Here is a 19,332-nt window from a genome sequence, read left to right on the forward strand (position 1 = left end):
GCCTAACATCAGTGGTGGGGAAACTGCTAGAGTCAGTTATCAAAGATGTGATAACAGCACATTTGGAAAGCGGTGAAATCATCGGACAAAGTCAGCATGGATTTGTGAAAGGAAAACCATGTCTGACGAATCTCATAGAATTTTTTGAGGATGTAACGAGTAGAGTGGATAGGGGAGAGCCAGTGGATGTGGTATATTTGGATTTTCAAAAGGCTTTTGACAAGGTCCCACACAGGAGATTAGTGTGCAAACTTAAAGCACACGGTATTGGGGGTAAGGTATTGATGTGGATAGAGAATTGGTTGGCAGACAGGAAGCAAAGAATGGGAATAAACGGGACCTTTTCAGAATGGCAGGCAGTGACTAGTGGGGTACCGCAAGGCTCAGTGCTGGGACCCCAGTTGTTTACAATATATATTAATGACTTGGATGAGGGAATTAAATGTAGCATCTCCAAGTTTGCGGATGACACGAAGCTGGGCGGCAGTATTAGCTGTGAGGAGGATGCTAAGAGGATGCAGGGTGACTTGGATAGGTTAGGTGAGTGGGCAAATTCATGGCAGATGCAATTTAATGTGGATAAATGTGAAGTTATCCACTCTGGTGGCAATAACAGGAAAACAGATTATTATCTGAATGGTGGCCGATTAGGAAAAGGGGAGGTGCAACGAGACCTGGGTGTCATTATACACCAGTCATTGAAAGTGGGCATGCAGGTACAGCAGGCGGTGAAAAAGGCGAATGGTATGCTGGCATTTATAGCGAGAGGATTCGGGTACAGGAGCAGGGAGGTACTACTGCACTTGTACAAGGCCTTGGTGAGACCACACCTGGAGTATTGTGTGCAGTTTTGGTCCCCTAATCTGAGGAAAGACATCCTTGCCATAGAGGGAGTACAGAGAAGGTTCACCAGATTGATTCCTGGGATGGCAGGACTTTCATATGATAAAAGACTGGATGAACTAGGCTTATACTCGTTGGAATTTAGAAGATTGAGGGGGGATCTGATTGAAACGTATAAAATCCTAAAGGGATTGGACAGGCTAGATGCAGGAAGATTGTTCCCGATGTTGGGGAAGTCCAGAACGAGGGGTCACAGTTTGAGGATAAAGGGGAAGCCTTTTAGGACTGAGATTAGGAAAAACTTCTTCACACAGAGAGTGGTGAATTGTGGACTTCTCTGCCACAGGAAACAGTTGAGGCCAGTTCATTGGCTATACTTAAGAGGGAGTTAGATATGGCCCTTGTGGCTAAAGGGATCAGGGGGTATGGAGGAAATGCTGGTACAGGGTTTTGAGTTGGATGATCAGCCATGATCATACTGAATGGCGGTGCAGGCTCGAAGGGCCGAATGGCCTACTCCTGCACCTATTTTCTATGTTTCTATGTTTCTAACAAATTATCACTGAATCTAAGTAAAACTAAATCCATAATATTTGGAAACCATGTACCAAACTCATACAGTAAACTTAGAATAAATGATGTTGAAATTGATAAGGTATCTGAAACAAAATTTTTAGGAATGGTAATAGATAATAATTTATATGTGGTTTCCAGCTTAATTTATGTCAAAGCAAAAATGTCCAAATCTATTGCAATACTGCACAAAGCGCAAGATTTCTTAAATCAGGAGTCTTTGTATACATTATACTGTTCACTTATAGTCCCATACATGACTTACTGTGTAGAGATATGGGGAAATACATACAAAACAAATACAAACTAAATTTTTCTACTCCAAAAGAAAGTCATACGAATTGTAAATAAGACAAGTTATTATGAGCCAACCAATTCACTACTTATTCAACTAAACACTTTAAAATTCAGAGATTTCATAGATTTTAAAATACTCCATTTGTAATACAAATTATGTATAAAGTAAAAAATGGACAGCTACCACAAAGTATCCAAGGTGGTTTAAAATGAGAGGAAGTCAACATGATTTGAGAGGAACATGCATATTTCAAAAACAAAGGATAAGAACAAATGTAAAAAATCATTGTATTTCAGTCAGAGGGGTGAATCTATGGAACAGTTGTAGTGAGAATTTAAAGACATGCACCACACTAAACAAGTTTTAAAAGTTGTTTAAAAATAATTTAATGAATAAATATAAAATACATGATTTAAAAGGAATGGGAGTAATATAAATAAATGATACTTGGAATTGGATTTTGTGTTTTGAATTTTTTTGTTTTGATGTGATGATTGACGCCAAATATGTTGTTGTTTAAGTAAGAGGGGTAAGTGTAATAAGCTGTAGCTTCAGCCTACACCCTTTCGGACTGTTTTTAGAGAATAGCTGTTTTTTTGTTGCAATTTTGTCTTATGAAATCATCGTTGAAGATGATGCTTTTTGTTATGATTGTACCGACCAAAATAAATTTCATTCATTCATTATCCCTCTCAACCCCATTCTCTTGCCTTCTCCTGGTAACCTTTGTTGCCCTGTTAAACCTCCACTTTAAAATACATTTAATGAATTGGCCTTCACAGCTGTCTGTGACAATAAATACCACAGATTCACCACACCTTTGCTCAAGAAATTCCTTCTCACCTCTGCTCTAAATGTTCATCCCTCTATTCTGAGGCTGTGCCCTCTGGTCCTAGACTCATGCACTATAGGAAACATTCTCTCCACATCCATCCCAACTAGGTCTTTCAATATTTTAAAAAGCAAACAACAGGAATTCTGCAGATGGTGGAAATTCAAGCAACACACATCAAAGTTGCTGGTGAACGCAGCAGGCCAGTCAGCATCTCTAGGAAGAGGTACAGTCGATGTTTCAGGCTGAGACGTCGACTGTACCTCTTCCTAGAGATGCTGCCTGGCCTGCTGTGTTCACCAGCAACTTTCATGTGTGTTTCTTTCAATATTTGATAGGTTTCAAAGAGATCCCCCCCTTATTCTTCTAAACTCCAATGAGTACAAGCCCAAAGGTCCCCATACTTTAACCCTTGCACCCCAGAGTCATTATTGTGAATCATCAGCCAAAATGGAATGGTGCAGCACACCCAATGGGTCCAATGGCCTAATTCTTCTCCTATTATGATCCTTATGATCTTATGATCCTCTTCTGGACCCTCTCCAATGCCAGCACATCTTTCCTGAGATAAGGGGCCAGAACTGCTCAGAATACTCTGTGAGGTCTGGCCAATGCCTGATAAAACCTCAGCATTACACCCTTGCTCTTATATTCTAGTCCTCTCAAAATGAATGCAAACATCACATTTACTTTCCTTACCACCAACTCAAACTGCAAGCTAACTTTTACAGAATCCTACACAAGGACTCCTAAGTCCCTTTGCACCTATAATTTTTGAATTTTCTCCCCATTTAGAAAATCGTCTGTCTTTGATTCTTCTACCAAAGTCCTGACCAATATCCTGGCAAGGAGGTTTGTGAAAGCTATTGGGGAGAGTTTAAATTAGAATTGCTTGGGGGTGGGAACGGAACTGAAGATACGGCGGAAGGGGTGGTTGGTTCACAAATAGAGAAAGTTTGGAGACAGTGCGAGAGGGAGGATAGGCAGGTGATAGAGAAGGGATGCACTTAGACTGATGGTTTGAGATGTATCTATTTTAATGCAAGGAGTATCATGAACAAAACAGATGAGCTTAGTGCATGGATCAGTACTTGGAGCTATGATGTTGTGGCCGTTACAGAGACTTGGGTCGCTCAGGGGCAGGAATGGCATGTTTCAGAAAGGACAGGGAGGGAGGCAAAAGAGGTAGGGCGTGGCACTGCTGATCAGAGATAGTGTCACAGCTGCAGAAAAGGAGGAAGTCATGGAGGGATTGTCTACTGAGACTCTGTGGGTGGAAGTTAGAAACAGGAAGGGGTCAATAACTCTACTGGGTGTTTTTTATAGACCACCCAATAGTAACAGCGACATTGAAGATCAGATAGGGAGACAGATTCTGAAACGGTGCAATAATAACAGGGTTGTCGTGATGGGAGATTTTAATTTCCCCTATACTGATTGGCATCTCCCTAGAGCAAGGGGTTCAGATGGGGTGGAGTTTATTAGATGTGTTCAGGAAGGTTTCCTGACACAATATGTAGTTAAGCCTACAAGAGGAGAGGCTGTACTTGATCTGGTATTGGGAAATGAACCCGGTCAGGTGTCAGGTCTCTCAGTGGGAGAGCATTTTGGAGATAGTGATCACAATTCTATCTCCTTTACCATAGCATTGGAGAGGGATAGGTGCAGACAAGATAGGAAATGTTTAATTGAGGTAAGGGGAAATAAGAAGCTATCAGGCAGGAACTTGGAAGCATAAATTGGGAGATGTTCTCCGGGAAATGTACGGCAGAAGTATGGAAAACGTTCAGGGGATACTTGCGTGGAGTTCCTGCATAGGTACATTCCAATGAGACAGGGAAAGGATGGCAGGGTACAGGAACCATGGTGTACAAAGGCTGTTGTAAGTCTAATCAAGAATAAAAGAAGACCTTTCGAAAGGTTAAAAAAAAACTAGGTAACGATAAAGATCTAGAAGATTATAAGGCTAGCAGGAAGGAGCTTAAGAATGAAATTAGGAGAACCAGAAGGGGCTTTGAGAAGGCCCTGGCAGACAGGATTAAGGAAGACCCCAAGGCATTCTACAAGTATGTGAAGAGCAAGAGGATAAGACGTGAGAGATTAGGACCAATCAAGTGTGACAGTGGAAAAGTGTGTATGGAACCAGAGGATGTAGCAGAGGTACTTAATGAGTACTTTGCTTCAGTATTCACTACGGAAAAGGATCTTAGCAATTGTAGGGATGACTTATAGCGGACTGAAAAGCTTGAGCATATCGACGTTAAGAAAGAGGATGTGCTGGAGATTTTGGAAAGAATCAAGTTGGATAAGTCACTGAGACTGTACGAGATATACCCCAGGCTACAGTGGGAGGAGAGAGAGGAGATTGCTGAATCTCTGGCAATGATCTTTGAATCATCAATGGGGACAGAAGAGGTTCTGGAGGATTGGAGGGTTGCAGATGTTGGTCCTTTATTCAAGAAAGGGAGTAGAGATAGACCAGGAAATTATAGACCTGTGAGTCTTACTTCAGTGGTTGGTAAGTTGATGGAAAAGATCCTGGGAGGCAGATTTATGAACATTTGGAGAGGCATAATGTGATTAGGAATAGTCAGCATGGCTTTGTTAAAGGCAGGTCGTGCCTTATGAGCCTGATTGAATTTTTTTGAGGATATGACTAAACACATTGATGAAGGAAGAGCAGTAGATGTATTCTCTATGGATTTCAGCAAGGCATTTGACAAGGTACCCCATGCAAGGCTTATTGAGAAAGTAAGGAGGCATGGAATCCAAGGGGACATTGCTTTGTGGATCCAGAACTGGCTTGCCCACAGAAGCCAAGGTGTGGTTGTGGACGAGTCATAGTCTGCACAGAGGTCAGTGACCAGTGGTGTGCCTCAGGGATCTGTTCTGGGACCCCTTCTCTTTGTGATTTTTATAAATGACCTGGATGAAGAAGTGGAGGGATGGGTTAGTAAATTTGCTGATGACACAAAGGTTGGGGGTGTTGTGGATAGTGTGGAGGGCTGTCAGAGGTTACAGTGAGACATTGATAGGATGCAAAACTGGGCTGAGAAGTGGAAGATGGAGTTCAACCCAGATAAGTGTGAGGTGGTTCATTTTGGTAGGTCAAATTTGATGGCAGAATATAGTATTAATGGTAAGACTCTTGACAGTGCGGAGGATCAGAGGGATCTTGGGGTCCGAGTCCATAGGACACTCAAAGCTGCTGCGCAGATTGACTGTGTGTTTAAGAAAGCATATGGTGTATTGGCCTTCATCAACCGTGGGACTGAGTTCAAGAGCTGAGAGGTAATGTTATGGTTATAGAACAGACCCTGGTCAGACCCCACTTGGAGTATTGTGCTCAGTTCTGATCACCTCACTACAGAAAGGATGTGGAAACTATAGATAGGGTGCAGAGGAGATTTACAAGGATGTTGCCTGGATTGGGGAGCATGCCTTATGAGAATAGTTTGAGTGAACCTGGCCTTTTCTCCTTGGAGCGGTGGAGGATGAGAGATTTTCATTTTGCTTTCTTTACTTATGCTTTTAGTTAATTTTCAGTTGTTTAATGCATTATGATTAATTAATGTTAAATATTTTTAATAATTAAAATGTTTCTAATAATTTAAATCAATTTTAATTGTTAATAAGTACCTTTGACCTGTGAACAGAAAATTCCCTTTATCAAATTGAAAAGTCACAAGCTAACAGGACCAGTTTAGGTCTCAGGTCCCACCACTTGAGGCCTAATTACCACTTGCGATTCCATGTAAGAGCAATTGCGGGATCAATGGTGCAGCCCATGTTTTATGTGGTTCCTTGTGCAATCCAGAGCTGTGGCTGATAGCCGGACATTTTGGGTGGGGGCATGTAGCTATTGAGCAAGGCAGACCTTTATTTTCAAATTTCCATCCGTTAACCAGCCCCATCTCATTGGCATACACCATTTGGCCATCCAATAGGTAGGATGCTGGCTGTAAAATCTCCTGTCGTAATGTATTGGTGCAAGGACTATCCTCAGTGTATTTTGAATGCTTCAAATCATTTGAAAAGTCTGTAATCTATCAGGCCTAAATGGAGTGTTATGTATGGGAGGATTTGCTTTACGCTATTGTGCAGTGAGACAGAAGTGATGTCTCGAAATGGCCACGTTTCTGTTCCTCCTGAGAAAAAGGATTTCTTGCTCTTCCATATAGCTTTGGAAAGAATGCATTAACTCAGCGAAAGTGAGATCATGCTTCTTGCAGCTTTGTTTAATTTTATGAGGTACAGACATGCAGTTGCTAATGCAAGGATTCACTATATCAGCAAATAGATCGGTACTCAGAGATTTACGCAAATGAAATAAAATTCCTGTGAAAGAGATGGTGTATCAGTTAGCACAGTCACATACAGCAAAGTTCTGTATTACGTCCCACAACAGCAGATTCCAATATGTTGACCTTGTACTTAAGACTAACCTCACCAAGGCAGAGTGCAATTTTTTTCCTCTCATTTTCCAAGTTGCAAGGCTGAGGGACCTTGGCACTACTCACTGATCCGAGCAACGAGGCATCAGGGAACATCTTTGGAGGAGCATGGAACTTGTCACCTTCCTTCAGAGCAAAGGAGGATTTCTCTCTGCATTGCTGTTGCTCGGGTTCCCAGAAAGGCCTGCGACCTTGTGTGCGACGATTATGGATGCTTTCTCGCATTGGGCAAGGTTCCAAGGCTTCCAGCACTGGCTCCTCTTGGTCAGTGAAAGGGCCTTCTCCTCTCCAAAGCCTGGACTCTGCCTGAAGCTGTATTAGGAACATAAGAGGGTCAAGAGGGTCATTTTCAAAGATGAGTAATCAGTTGATGTTGTAACTGGGCAGGTGTTGTAAGGGCAGCATTATGTTTTAGCTTTTTCTACAAAGAAAATTACATTTATATAGTTCTTTCACACCCCTTTAAGAACACCCTAAAACACTTTCTACCTAGTATGGTACTTCTGAAATAGAGTCACGGTTGTAATTTTGGAACCATATTGTACATGGTGAGCTTCCATATATAGCAAAGTGACAATTACCAAATAATTGTTAACTTTTTGATGATGTTATTTGTCACCATAACATGGATAATCTACTCCTTTGTCTGAAACAGTGGCATTCGATCTTATATTGTTTGAGAAAACAAATGATGTAATATCCCATCTGTAAAATGGCCATTCATATTTCCTTGTGGAAAACGGCCTCTGCGTCAGGGCAGCACCTTTTTCTGCACTTGTGGTTTAATTGAGTACTTCTTCTGTACTTGCGATTGAGTACAAAATTAAAATTGCCTTCACAAGCCCACAGCCAATTTGAATTTTGCTCAGGCTTGAAAAATTATCAATTTTCATACATAAAAGATGAATGCAAATACTATTGAGAAAGGATCTAGTGCTTGCAAATTCTTCTCGGGCTTCCAGGCGGGTACATGTATTGATTATAACTGATGTTTTGATGACAAACTCTGCCATCTTCATCAGGGATGACGCCCAGGCAAGTCTAGTCCAGTGATATTTATACCCCCATAGTCAGTCCCTCCTGATTGGTTAGTCCTCATCCAACAGGTTTCCATTTTCCCACCTTGTTTACAATCAAATTCCAGTTCTTAATTAGAGCGAGAACTTCGTCGTCTGTTAACATTCTTTTCATCTAGTTTTATTTCAACGGCTTCCTTTACCAGGTGGTCCCAAAAGCCATCAGAGCGGCACTGCAGTTTTGTGCCATCAAAGTCAATCCTATGGCCATTGCAAATGCAATATTCTGCTATTGCTGATTTCTCTGGGTAACCTAAATGGAGATACCTCCTGTGCTCCCTGATGTGGGTTTCCACTGTGTGTCCCGTCCGGCCGACATGCGCTGCTCTGCATTCACAGGGAAGCCCACCATGCTCACCAATGGAGCTCCCCCCTCCTCCAGCTATGAGGAATCCGAAAAGGAAGTGCTTTCTTTTTATATGGTTATTGCTATAGCTCCTGTCCTACCTCATGCTGTTATTTGAGTTGATTTATTTCTGCACTACTATGCTCTCTGACTGTCACCTAATTACAGAGCTCACCAACATGCAACTGTGTTTTAAATGACTGGCTCTTTTTTTGGTCCTTTCTTAGAACATAGAATAGTACAGCACAGAACAGGCCCTTCGGCCCACAATGTTGTGCCGACCCTCAAACCCTGCCTCCCATATAAGCCCCCACCTTAAATTTCTCTATATACCTGTCTAGTCGTCTCTTAAACTTCACTAGTGTATCTGCCTCCACCACTGACTCAGGCAGTGCATTCCATGCACCAACCACTCTCTGAGTAAAAAATCCTTCCTCTAATATCCCCCTTGAACTTCCCACCCCTTACCTTAAAGCCATGCCCTCTTGTATTGAGCAGTGGGGCCCTGGGGAAGAGGCGCTGGCTATCCACTCTATCTATTCCTCTTATTATCTTGTACACCTCTATCATGTCTCCTCTCATCCTCCTTCTCTCCAAAGAGTAAAGTCCTAGCTCCCTTAATCTATGATCATAATCCATACTTTCTAAACCAGGCAACATCCTGGTAAATCTCCTCTGTACCCTTTCCAATGCTTCCACATCCTTCCTATAGTGAGGTGACCAGAACTGGACACAGTACTCCAATTGTGGCCTAACCAGAGTTTTATAGAGCTGCATCATTACGTCGCGACTCTTAAACTCTATCCCTGGATTTATGAAAGCTAACACCCCATAAGCTTTCTTAACTACCCTATCCACCTGTGAGGCAACTTTCAGGGATCTGTGGACATGTACCCTGAGATCCCTCTGCTCCTCCACACTACCAAGTATCCTGCCATTTACTTTGTACTCTGCCTTGGAGTTTGTCCTTCCAAAGTGTTCCACCTCACACTTCTCCAGGTTGAACTCCATCTGCCACTTCTCAGCCCACTTTTGCATCCTATCAATGTCTCTGCAATCTTTGACAATCCTCTACACTATCTACAACACCACCAACCTTTGTGTCATCTGCAAACTTGCCAATCCACCCTTCTACCCCCACATCCAGGTCATTAATAAAAATCATGAAAAGTAGAGGTCCCAGAACAGATCCTTGTAGGACACCACTAGTAACAATCCTCCAATCTGAATGTACTTCCTCCACCACAACCCTCTGCCTTCTGCAGGCAAGCCAATTCTGAATCCACCTGGCCAAATTCCCCTGGATCCCATGCCTTCTAACTTTCTGAATAAGGTACCATGTGGAACCTTGTCAAATACCTTACTAAAATCCATATAGGTCACATCCACTGCACTATCCTCATCTATATGCCTGGTCACCTCCTCAAAGAACTCAATCAGGCTTGTTAGACATGATCTGCCCTTCACAAAGCCATGCTGACTGACCCTGATCAGACCATGATTCTCCAAATGCCTGTAGATCCTATCTCTAAGAATCTTTTCCAACAGCTTTCCCACCACAGACGTAAGGCTCACTGGTCTATAATTACCTGGACTGTCCCTACTACCTTTTTTGAACAAGGGGACAACATTCGCCTCCCTCCAATCTTCTGGTACCATTCCCGTGGACAACGAGGACATAAAGATCATAGCCAGAGGCTCAGCAATCTCTTCTCTTGCCTCGTGGAGCAGCCTGGGGAATATTCCGTCAGGCCCCGGGGACTTATCTGTCCTAATGTATTTTAACAACTCCAACACCTCCTCTCCCTTAATATCAACATGCTCCAGAACATCAACCTCACACATATTGTCCTCATCATCATCAAGTTCCCTCTCATTGGTGAATACCGAAGAGAAGTATTCATTGGGGACCTTGCTCACTTCCACAGCCTCCAGGCACATCTTCCCACCTTTATCTCTAATCGGTCCTACCTTCACTTCTGTCATCCTTTTTTTCTTCACATAATTGAAGAATGCCTTGGGGTTTTCCTTTACCCTACTCGCCAAGGCCTTCTCATGCCCCCTTCTTGCTCTTCTCAGCCCCTTAAGCTCCTTTCTTGCTTCTCTATATTCCTCAATATACCCATCTGATCCTTGCTTCCTAAACCTCATGTATGCTGCCTTCTTCCACCTGACTAGATTTTCCACCTCACTTGTCACCCATGGTTCCTTCACCCTACCATTCTTTATCTTCCTCACCGGGACAAATTTACCCCTAACATCCTGCAAGAGATCTCTAAACATCGACCACATGTCCATAGTACATTTCCCTGCAAAAACATCATCCCAATTCACACCCGCAAGTTCTAACCTTATAGCCTCATAATTTGCCTTTCCCCAATTAAAAATTCTCCAGTCCTCTCTGATTCTATCCTTTTCCATGATAATGCTAAAGGCCAGGGAGCGGTGGTTACTGTCCCCCAGATGCTCACCCACTGAGAGATCTGTGACCTGACCCGGTTCATTACCTAGTACTAGATCTAGTATGGCATTCCTCCTGGTCGGCCTGTCAACACACTGTGACAAGAATCCGTCCTGGACACACTTAACAAAGTCTGCCCCATCTAAACCCTTGGAACTAATCAGATGCCAATCAATATTAGGGAAGTTAAAGTCACCCATGATAACAACCCTGTTATTTTTGCACCTTTCCAAAATCTGCCTCCCAATCTGCTCCTCTGTATTTCTGATGCTACCAGGGGGCCTACAGAATATCCCCAGTAGAGTAACTGCTCCCTTCCTGTTCCTGACTTCCACCCATACTGACTCAAAAGAGGATCCTGCTACATTACCCACCCTTCTCCCTTTGGGATATCTGTGCCCTCAAACTTCTTCTGTATGTAGTCATTTCACCACTGATGATGTGACTTCAGCTGTCAACATCACAAATGTCAGAATTCTCCCCCAATGTCTTATGGATTATCTTTACCACTTTCTTAAAATTTAGCTCAAAAAGAGCTAAAAATTTAGCGAATAAGAGTTTTGACCAGTGGCCAGCCTAGACATTGGAGGTTTTGAGAGGATGGGACTTCAATCAGATCCACTGCCCGAGCACAAAAGGCAGCAGCTTGTCACTACAGAGAAAAAGAGCTTTGGTCAGCGACCATCAGCACTTGCGATTAGCAAGAGCAAATTAAAGGAAGGTAGAGGCAAACGCAGTGGCCATCGTCTGAGTGGACAGAGTCAGAATGGTGATCTTGAGCCTTTAGCTCTTTGAGGCTTCAACGAAGAGAGGCTTCAGTCAGAGAAAGAGAAAGGAAAAGTAAAGCTCTAGGTTAAGTATTTTCCCCCCTTCCTTTCTTTATATCAGCTCAGGTAGGACAGTAGAGATGTCAGGCAGGAGAGTGAAATGTTCCTCATGCGAGATGTGGGAAGGCAGGGAGAATTCCAGTGTCCCTGACGACTACAACTTTGAGAAGGGCATCTAGCTGCAGCTTCTAATAATCTGTGTTAAGGAGTTGGAGTTGGAACTGGATGAACTTCGAATCATTCGGGAGGCTGTAAAGGTGATAGATAGGTCATTTTGAGAGGTAGTTACACCCAAGGTGCAGGACATGGGAGACTGGGTGACAGTCAGGAAGGGGAAAGGGGTTAAGAAGCCAGTGCAGAGTACCCCTGTGGCTATCCCCCTCAACAACAGGTATATCACTTTGAATATTAGAAGATAGAACATAGAAATCTACAGCACATTACAGGCCCTTCAGCCCACAATGTTGTGCCGACCATGTAACCTGCTCTAGAAACTGCCTAGAATTTCCCTAGTGCATAGCCCTCTATTTTTCTAAGCTCCTTGTACTTATCTAAGAGGCTCTGAAAAGACCCCATTGTATCCGCTTCCACTACCTCCGCCGGCAATACATTCCATGCACCCACCACTGTCTGTGTGAAAAACTTACTCCTAACATCCCCTCTGTACTTACTTCCAAGCACTTTAAAACTATGCCCCCTCGTGTTAGCCATTTCAGCCCGGGAAAAGGCCTTTGGCTATCCACACGATCAATGCCCCTCATCTTCTTATACACATCTATCAGGTCACCGCTCATCCTCCGTCACTCCAAGGAGAAAAGGCCAAGTATACTCAACCTATTCTCATAAGGTACGCCCTCCAATCCAGGCAACATCCTTGTAAATCTCCTCTGCACTGTCTCTATAGTATCCACATCCTCCCTGTAGTGAGGTGACCAGAACTGAACACAGTATTACAAGTGGGGCCTGACCAAGGTCTTGTATAGCTGTAACATTACCACACAGCTCTTAAACTCAATTCCACGGTTTATGAATGCCAACACACCATACGCCTTCTTAACAAGACTGTCAACCTGCGCAACAGCCTTGAGTGTCCTATCGACATGGACCCCAAGATCACTGATCCTCCACACTGCCAAGAGACTTACCATTTATATTATATTCTGTCTTCAAACTGAACCTACCAAAATGAACTACTTCACATTTGTCTGGTTTGAAGTCCATCTGCCACTTCTCAGCCCAGTTCTGCATCCTATCAATGTCCCACTGTAATCTCTGACAACCCTCCATACTATCCAGAACACCCCCAACCTTTCTGTCATCAGATTGTCAGGGAGGATGATCTAACAGAGGAAAGTCACAGTGGTTGGGTCTCTGGCACTGAGTCTGCCTCTGTAACTGAGAAGGGAAGCGGGGGAGGGGGGAGAAAAGGCACGCTGTGGTGAATAGGGGATTCGTTACTTAGGGGAATGGACAGGAGAATCTCTGGGCAAGAACGTGATTCTCGCAGGGTATGTTGTCTACCAGCTACCAGGGTCCGGGATATTTTGGATCCAGTCCTCAGCATTCTTAAGTGGGAGGGTGAATGGACCACGGCTTCCGGCTATGTAGGTAACAATAACATGGGTGGGATGAATGATAGGGTTCTGCAGAGGAAGTTCAAGGAGCTGGGTGCTAGGTTAAAGGGTAAGACCTCCAGGGCTGTGATCTCAGGATTGCTGCCCGTGCCACGTGCAAGTGAGGCCAGAACTAGGAAGTTCAACACATAGCTAATGAGTTGGTGTAGGAGGGAAGGCATAAGATTTTTGGATCATTGGGCTCTCTTTGAGGGAAGGTGGGACCTGTACAGAAGGGTCGGTTTGCACTTGAACTGGAGGAGAACTAATATCCTAGTGGGAAGATTGGTTAATGCTGCATGGTGGGGTTTAAACTAGAGTTGCTGGGGGATGGGAACCAGAGTGCCAGAACAGTTAGTGGAGAGGTTGTGAAGGTAGATGTTGGTAAGACCTCAGACAAAGCCAGGAATCAAAAGATTGAGTATGGTGCATTTAGTATCCTGAGCTGCCTATATTTCAATGCAAGAAGCATCGTGGGAAAGGCAGATAATTGTGCTGAAAGTGGGGAAGCTGGATTATGAGCAGAAGCAAAGTGTAGTGAGAAGAGGCTGTTGATGTGACAAAATTGTAGTCACCAGGATGAGTTGCAATGTAAAAGGAGGACAAAATTGAAAAGAGTGAATACAGGACTTAAGGTGTTATATTTGAATGCTTACAGTTTGCAGAATAAGGTATATGAACTTGCAGCACAGTTGCAGATTGACAGGTATGATCTGGTAGGCATCACTGAATCATGGCTGAAAGAAGATTATATTTGGGAGCTTAATGTCCAGAGGTACAAATTGTATCGAAAGGAAATGCAGGAAGGCAGAGGGTGCAGTGTTGCTTTGTTCGTAATAAATGAAACCAAATCATTAGAAAGTGGTGACATAGTGTTGGAAGACGTTAAATCATTGTGGATAGAACCAAGGAACTGCAAGGGTAAAAAGATGCAGATGGGAGTTTTATAGAGAGCCCCAAACAGTGGTAAGGATATGGCCTACTAATTACAATGAGGAATAGAAAATTCATGCCTAAAGGGCAATGTTACAATAGTCATGAATTTCTAGAGTGCCTACAAGATGGCTTTTTAGAACAGCTCATGGTTGAAACCACGAGGGGATCAGCAATTCTGGATTGGGTGTTGTGCACTGAATGAGAATTGGTTAGAGAGCTTAAGGTGAAAGAAGCATTAGGGGAAAATGATCATAATATCAGAATAAAATTTGAGAAGCAGAAGTTAATATCAAATGTATCAGTATTACAGTGAAGTAAAAGGAACTGCAGAGGCATGAGAAAGGAGTTGGCCAGAATTGATCAGAAAAGAACACTGGGCAGGATGACAGCAAAACAGCAATGGCTGGCATTTCTGGAAATAAACTGGAAGGCACAGGAGATATATATCTCAAAGAAGAAGAAGTATTCTAAAGGAATGGTGAAAAAACCATGGCTAACAAGAGAAATCATAGCCAACATAAAACCCAAAGACAGGACGTATAATAGAGCAAAAATTAGTGGGAAGTTGGAGGATCGGGAAGCTTTTAAAAACCAACAGAAGGCAACTTAAAAAGTGAATAAGAAGGTAAAGATAGAATACAAAAGTAAACCAGCCGATAATATTAAAGAGGATATCAAAAGTTTCTTCAGGTACTTAAAGTGTAAAAGAGAGGTGAGAGTCGATATCAGACCACAGGAAAATGATGCTGGAGAGGTAGTAACAGGGGCAATGAAATAGTGGATGAACCGAATAAGTATTTTGCATCAGTCTTCACTGTGGAAGACTCTCGCAGAATGGTAGAAGTTCCAGGTGTCAGAGGTCATGAAGTGTGTGAAGTTACCATAACTAGAGAGAAGTTTCTTGGGAAACTGAAAGTTCTGAAGATAAGTCACCTGGAATAGATGGTGTACACAACAGGGTTCTGAAAGAGGTGGCTGAAAGGATTGTAGAGGCATTAGTAATGATCTTTCAAGAATCACTAGATTTTGGAATGTTTCCGGAAGGATGGAAAATTGCAAATGTCAAGAAGTGAGAGGCAGATGAAACACCATGGTTGGGAAGATGTTGGAGTCGCTTACTAAGTATGAGATCTCAGGGTACCCAGAGGCACATGATAAAATAGGCTGTAGTCAGCATGGATTCCTCAAGGGAAAATCTTGCCTGACAATCTGTTGGAATTCATTGAAGAAATAACAAGTAGAAGAATAGGTTGCTGTTGTGTACTTGGATTTTCAGAAGGCCTTTGACAAGGTGCCACATATGAGGCTGCTTGGCAGGAAGAAAAGAGTGGGAATACAGGGAGTCTTTTCTGGTTGGCTGCTGGTGACTAGCGGTGTTCCACAGGGGTCTGTGTTGGGATTGATTCTTTTTACATTATATGTCAATGATTTGGATGATGGAATTGATGGCTTTGTTGCAAAGTTTGCAGACAATATGAAATAGCTGGAGGTGCAGGTAGTTCTGAGGAAGTAAAAAGACTACAGAAGGACTTAGACAGATCAGGAGAATGGGCAAAGAATTGACAGTGTTGTGAAGTGTAGGGTCATGCACTTTGGAAAGGAATAAAAGGTTTGACTATTTTCTAAGTTGAGAAAAATACAAAAAACTGAACTGCAAAGGGACTTGGGAATCCTTGTGCAGTATTCCAAAAAGGTTAATTTGCAGCTTGAGTCTGTGGTGAGGAAGGCAAATTAGCATTCATTCATTTCAAGAGGACTAGAATATAAAAGCAAAGATGTAATGTTGAGACTTCATAAAGCACTAGTGAGGCCTCACTTGGAGTAGTGTGGGCAGGTTTGGGCCCCTTATCTTAGAACCAATGTGCTGAAACTGGAGAGGGTTACAAAGGAGGTTCACTAAAATTATTCTAGGATTGAGTGGCTTGTCATATGAAGAGCATTTGATGGCTCTGGGCCTGTATTCACTCAAATTCAAAAGAATGAGGGGTGAGCTCATTGAAATATATCGAACGGTGAAAGGTCTTGATAGAGTGGAAGTGGAGAGGATGTTTCCCTTGCTGGGAGAGAGTAAGATCAGAGGAAACAACCTCAGAATAGAGGAGTGTCCTTTTAGAACCGAGATGAGGAGGAATTTCTTGAGCCACAGAGCGGTGAATCTGTGGAATTCTTTGTCACATGCAGCTGTGGAGGCCAAGTCTTTACGTTTATTTAAGGCAGAGGTTGATAGATTGTTGATTAGTCAGGGCATGAAGGGATAAGAGGAGAAGGCAGGAAATTGGGGTTGAGAGCAAAACTGGATCAGTCATGATGAAATGGCAGAGCAAACTCAATAGACGAAATGGCCCCAGAGTAGCGCTGCTGGAGAGCAGCTTTGTTGGTCCAGACTTTCGTCATCAATTCTCCATAGTGCAACTTGAATCTGGTGTTTTCTGAGCCAAGGGCAAGATTGTTACAAACAGTTGTTGCTTGTATGCAATGTGTGAAGTACAAGGCAGTAAGCATTTCATATAAGTAACAGCCTCCCCACCTTTCCTCCCACTTTATCCCATTCCTTCATTGATTTTACACCGGTCATTTGTATGAAGCAAAATACTGCTTTGCTTTCACTTCTGGAAACTGCAGCAGAGTATGTTACATACTTTATCAGTATTGTTGATGGAATGTGCAAACACTGTTTTAGCTTTAGACTAGTTGAAGCAAGTGTCCAAATGAGAGGCATGGAACCAATTTAAAGGGTAAAAGGAAACCTTTATTTTAAATCAAGCCTTATCTTTCTTGTCGAAAAGTACATTAGGGAATTGTTCCTATTCTCTGTACCTAAAAGAGCGAAAACAGGGAGCTTACATCTCAATTACGGTGCGCCCCTAAACAAAAAGGGATTGCCAAGAGTTTGCATACAGAAAGATCAGCGAAGTATTAGACCAAGTCCACCTTTCATTTCTCAGACATATGCTTATTTATGCTTTTGTCTTCTGTAAAAGACCAAAATTCTGGAGGGAATGGCTGAGAAGAATGGAGCAATTCAGCCCACAGCGTTGCTGCTTTGTGATGGTTCAACTTGTCAGAAAGCAGTGTACTAACAGCATCACGTAAAACATCAAGGCTGCAAGCAGAAACCTCTTGACAGAAATATAGCAGTTATGTGAATTAATTTAATGAAGTATTTAAATGAGCTCCTCATTATAGATCAAGAGGCAGATGATGGGATTAGCTCTTTTATAGCTGGCTTGAGTCAACTGGCCTCCTTATGTGCCATCAGTATCAATGACTCAATAATAATCTTTTTCAGTAGCATTAATTAGTTTCATACGCAGCAAGGCTAACCATGTCCAACTCCTGCCCAACTCTTAACATGTGAACTGAAGCAATCAGCAAACAGTAGAGAAAATTGACAGAGTTTCAAACCTCAGTGGTCCGGCTACACCATGACACTGCTCTGAACAACTCCCAGCTGTTCAGGGGATGGGTAGTAACACAATTAAACATGGCGAGCATCAATCGACAACCAACTCTATAAAGCATCCCATGAGACTTTGCCTTGTGGCATAGGGTTCTGGCACAACACAATAACAGACTGCAGTATGCTAAGGCTAAGGAGCTTCATATACTGCTGATTGTTTCATGGAGGAAGATCACTTTGAACTTTATTTTTCATCTACCGTTCAGTTATCCTTGAAATAATCCCTTCCCCCAACTACATAAGTATAATCCCCCTTCAGTAAAAATAATTGGCTTTCCTCAGTCTCCCAGCTGTCAGTGGCTCTGGATGGTAAGAAGAGGAGCCAGTCAAAATATATTATAACTATTTATCGAAAAGAGATTTGCAAAGTACTGAAGCACAGGAGACATTATTTCCACCTCAAAGACTAATAAAACAGGAAGTTGACTGTGGAGTGACTGTACATGATTACAACACTGTTCCATTTCTAGACAATGCAAAACCGATACTGGAAACCAGAAAACTGTTCATTGTATTTTTCATCAATAGCTCTTTAAAAAATATCTTTAAAGGAAGGTCATTGTACTTCTAGAGGTTTTTATAATACTTTCACAAATGTGAGAACAAGCATTCACAGATGTTTCCAGGCACATTCTAAAGCAATGCTGAGTCTCTGAAAACCAAGATTTTTCACATTCCTAGCTGACAATTGAACCTGCCTCTGCATTTTCATATTTCTTCCCCCAGCACAAATTCACTGCTTAGTATGCCCAAAATTAACAATTTTCAGGAATCTATCAGCTGCAAAGATTTAGTCTCTAAAGATCTTAAGATGAGTCAAATTTCAAAGTAAAAATGTGAATGCAGAATTATTGGAAACAATCTCCAGGTTAGTCAGCAACTGACAAAGGAAATGCTTGATTAACATTTCAGTGACCTTCATCATCTGCAGAGTTCCAGAATTCCTGCCTTCATTGAAGATGAATCATCCATTCTTAACCTACATGTTGCAATTTGAAGCAAAATACTGGCCATAAATTAAAGAACAAAGATTCTGTGGTTTTATATTAGCTTTACACAGTTTGTGCTTCCATATTAACTTTAATAACGATAAGCCCAGCCTTCATATGAATGCACTTTATATGAGTGAGTGTGTGTGTGTGTGTGTGTAAGTGTATGAGTGTGTGTGTGTGTGTGTGTGAGAGTGTGTAAGTGTATGAGTGTGTGTGTGTGTGTGTGTGTGTGTGTGTGTGTGTGTGTGTGTATGCGCGCGCCATATTTATGGGGGGAGGGATGTGGGGGTGTTAGATCTGTTTTGTGACCACCATGTGATGAGTTACACTTGCAAATCCAACAGGTATGAGCCAAATGTTAGGCATATGCTCCCACAGCATATGGTGCTCCGGAAGTCATCTGGTTCCTTGTTAACTTCAATCTCCAGTTTATTTTTGCTGCTTTCATCTACATATTGTTTCTCTGTCTTTGTCTACGACCACTTCTAACTTACAGGCCAGGAATGTACTCAAGACAATTTGAATATGAATTTCCCCCACTCCTCTGCATCTCGGTGCTATGCTAGACTTTTACAAGAAGAAATTTAAAAACTACAGAACGAGGGCAGGAGAATGACACCA

The 19,332-nt window shown here is 42.5% G+C and overlaps 1 protein-coding gene across 2 annotated transcripts in view; it reads right to left on the reverse strand.

Annotated features, from left to right (window-relative positions):
* The window catches only part of LOC140198140 (microtubule cross-linking factor 1), a 217,437-nt gene that overhangs the window by 38,722 nt on the left and 159,383 nt on the right, over window positions 1–19,332 (reverse strand). For both annotated transcript variants that reach the window (XR_011886109.1, XM_072259104.1), the window contains exon 12: window positions 6,992–7,312. Coding sequence is in view for 1 of the 2 variants with exons in the window: in XM_072259104.1 (XP_072115205.1) it covers window positions 6,992–7,312 (321 nt within the window). In the remaining variant the exon portion in view is untranslated. The remainder of the gene's footprint in view (window positions 1–6,991; window positions 7,313–19,332) is intronic.

This window comes from Mobula birostris, chromosome 1, assembly GCF_030028105.1.
Source record: "Mobula birostris isolate sMobBir1 chromosome 1, sMobBir1.hap1, whole genome shotgun sequence".
Lineage (NCBI taxonomy): Eukaryota > Metazoa > Chordata > Chondrichthyes > Myliobatiformes > Myliobatidae > Mobula > Mobula birostris.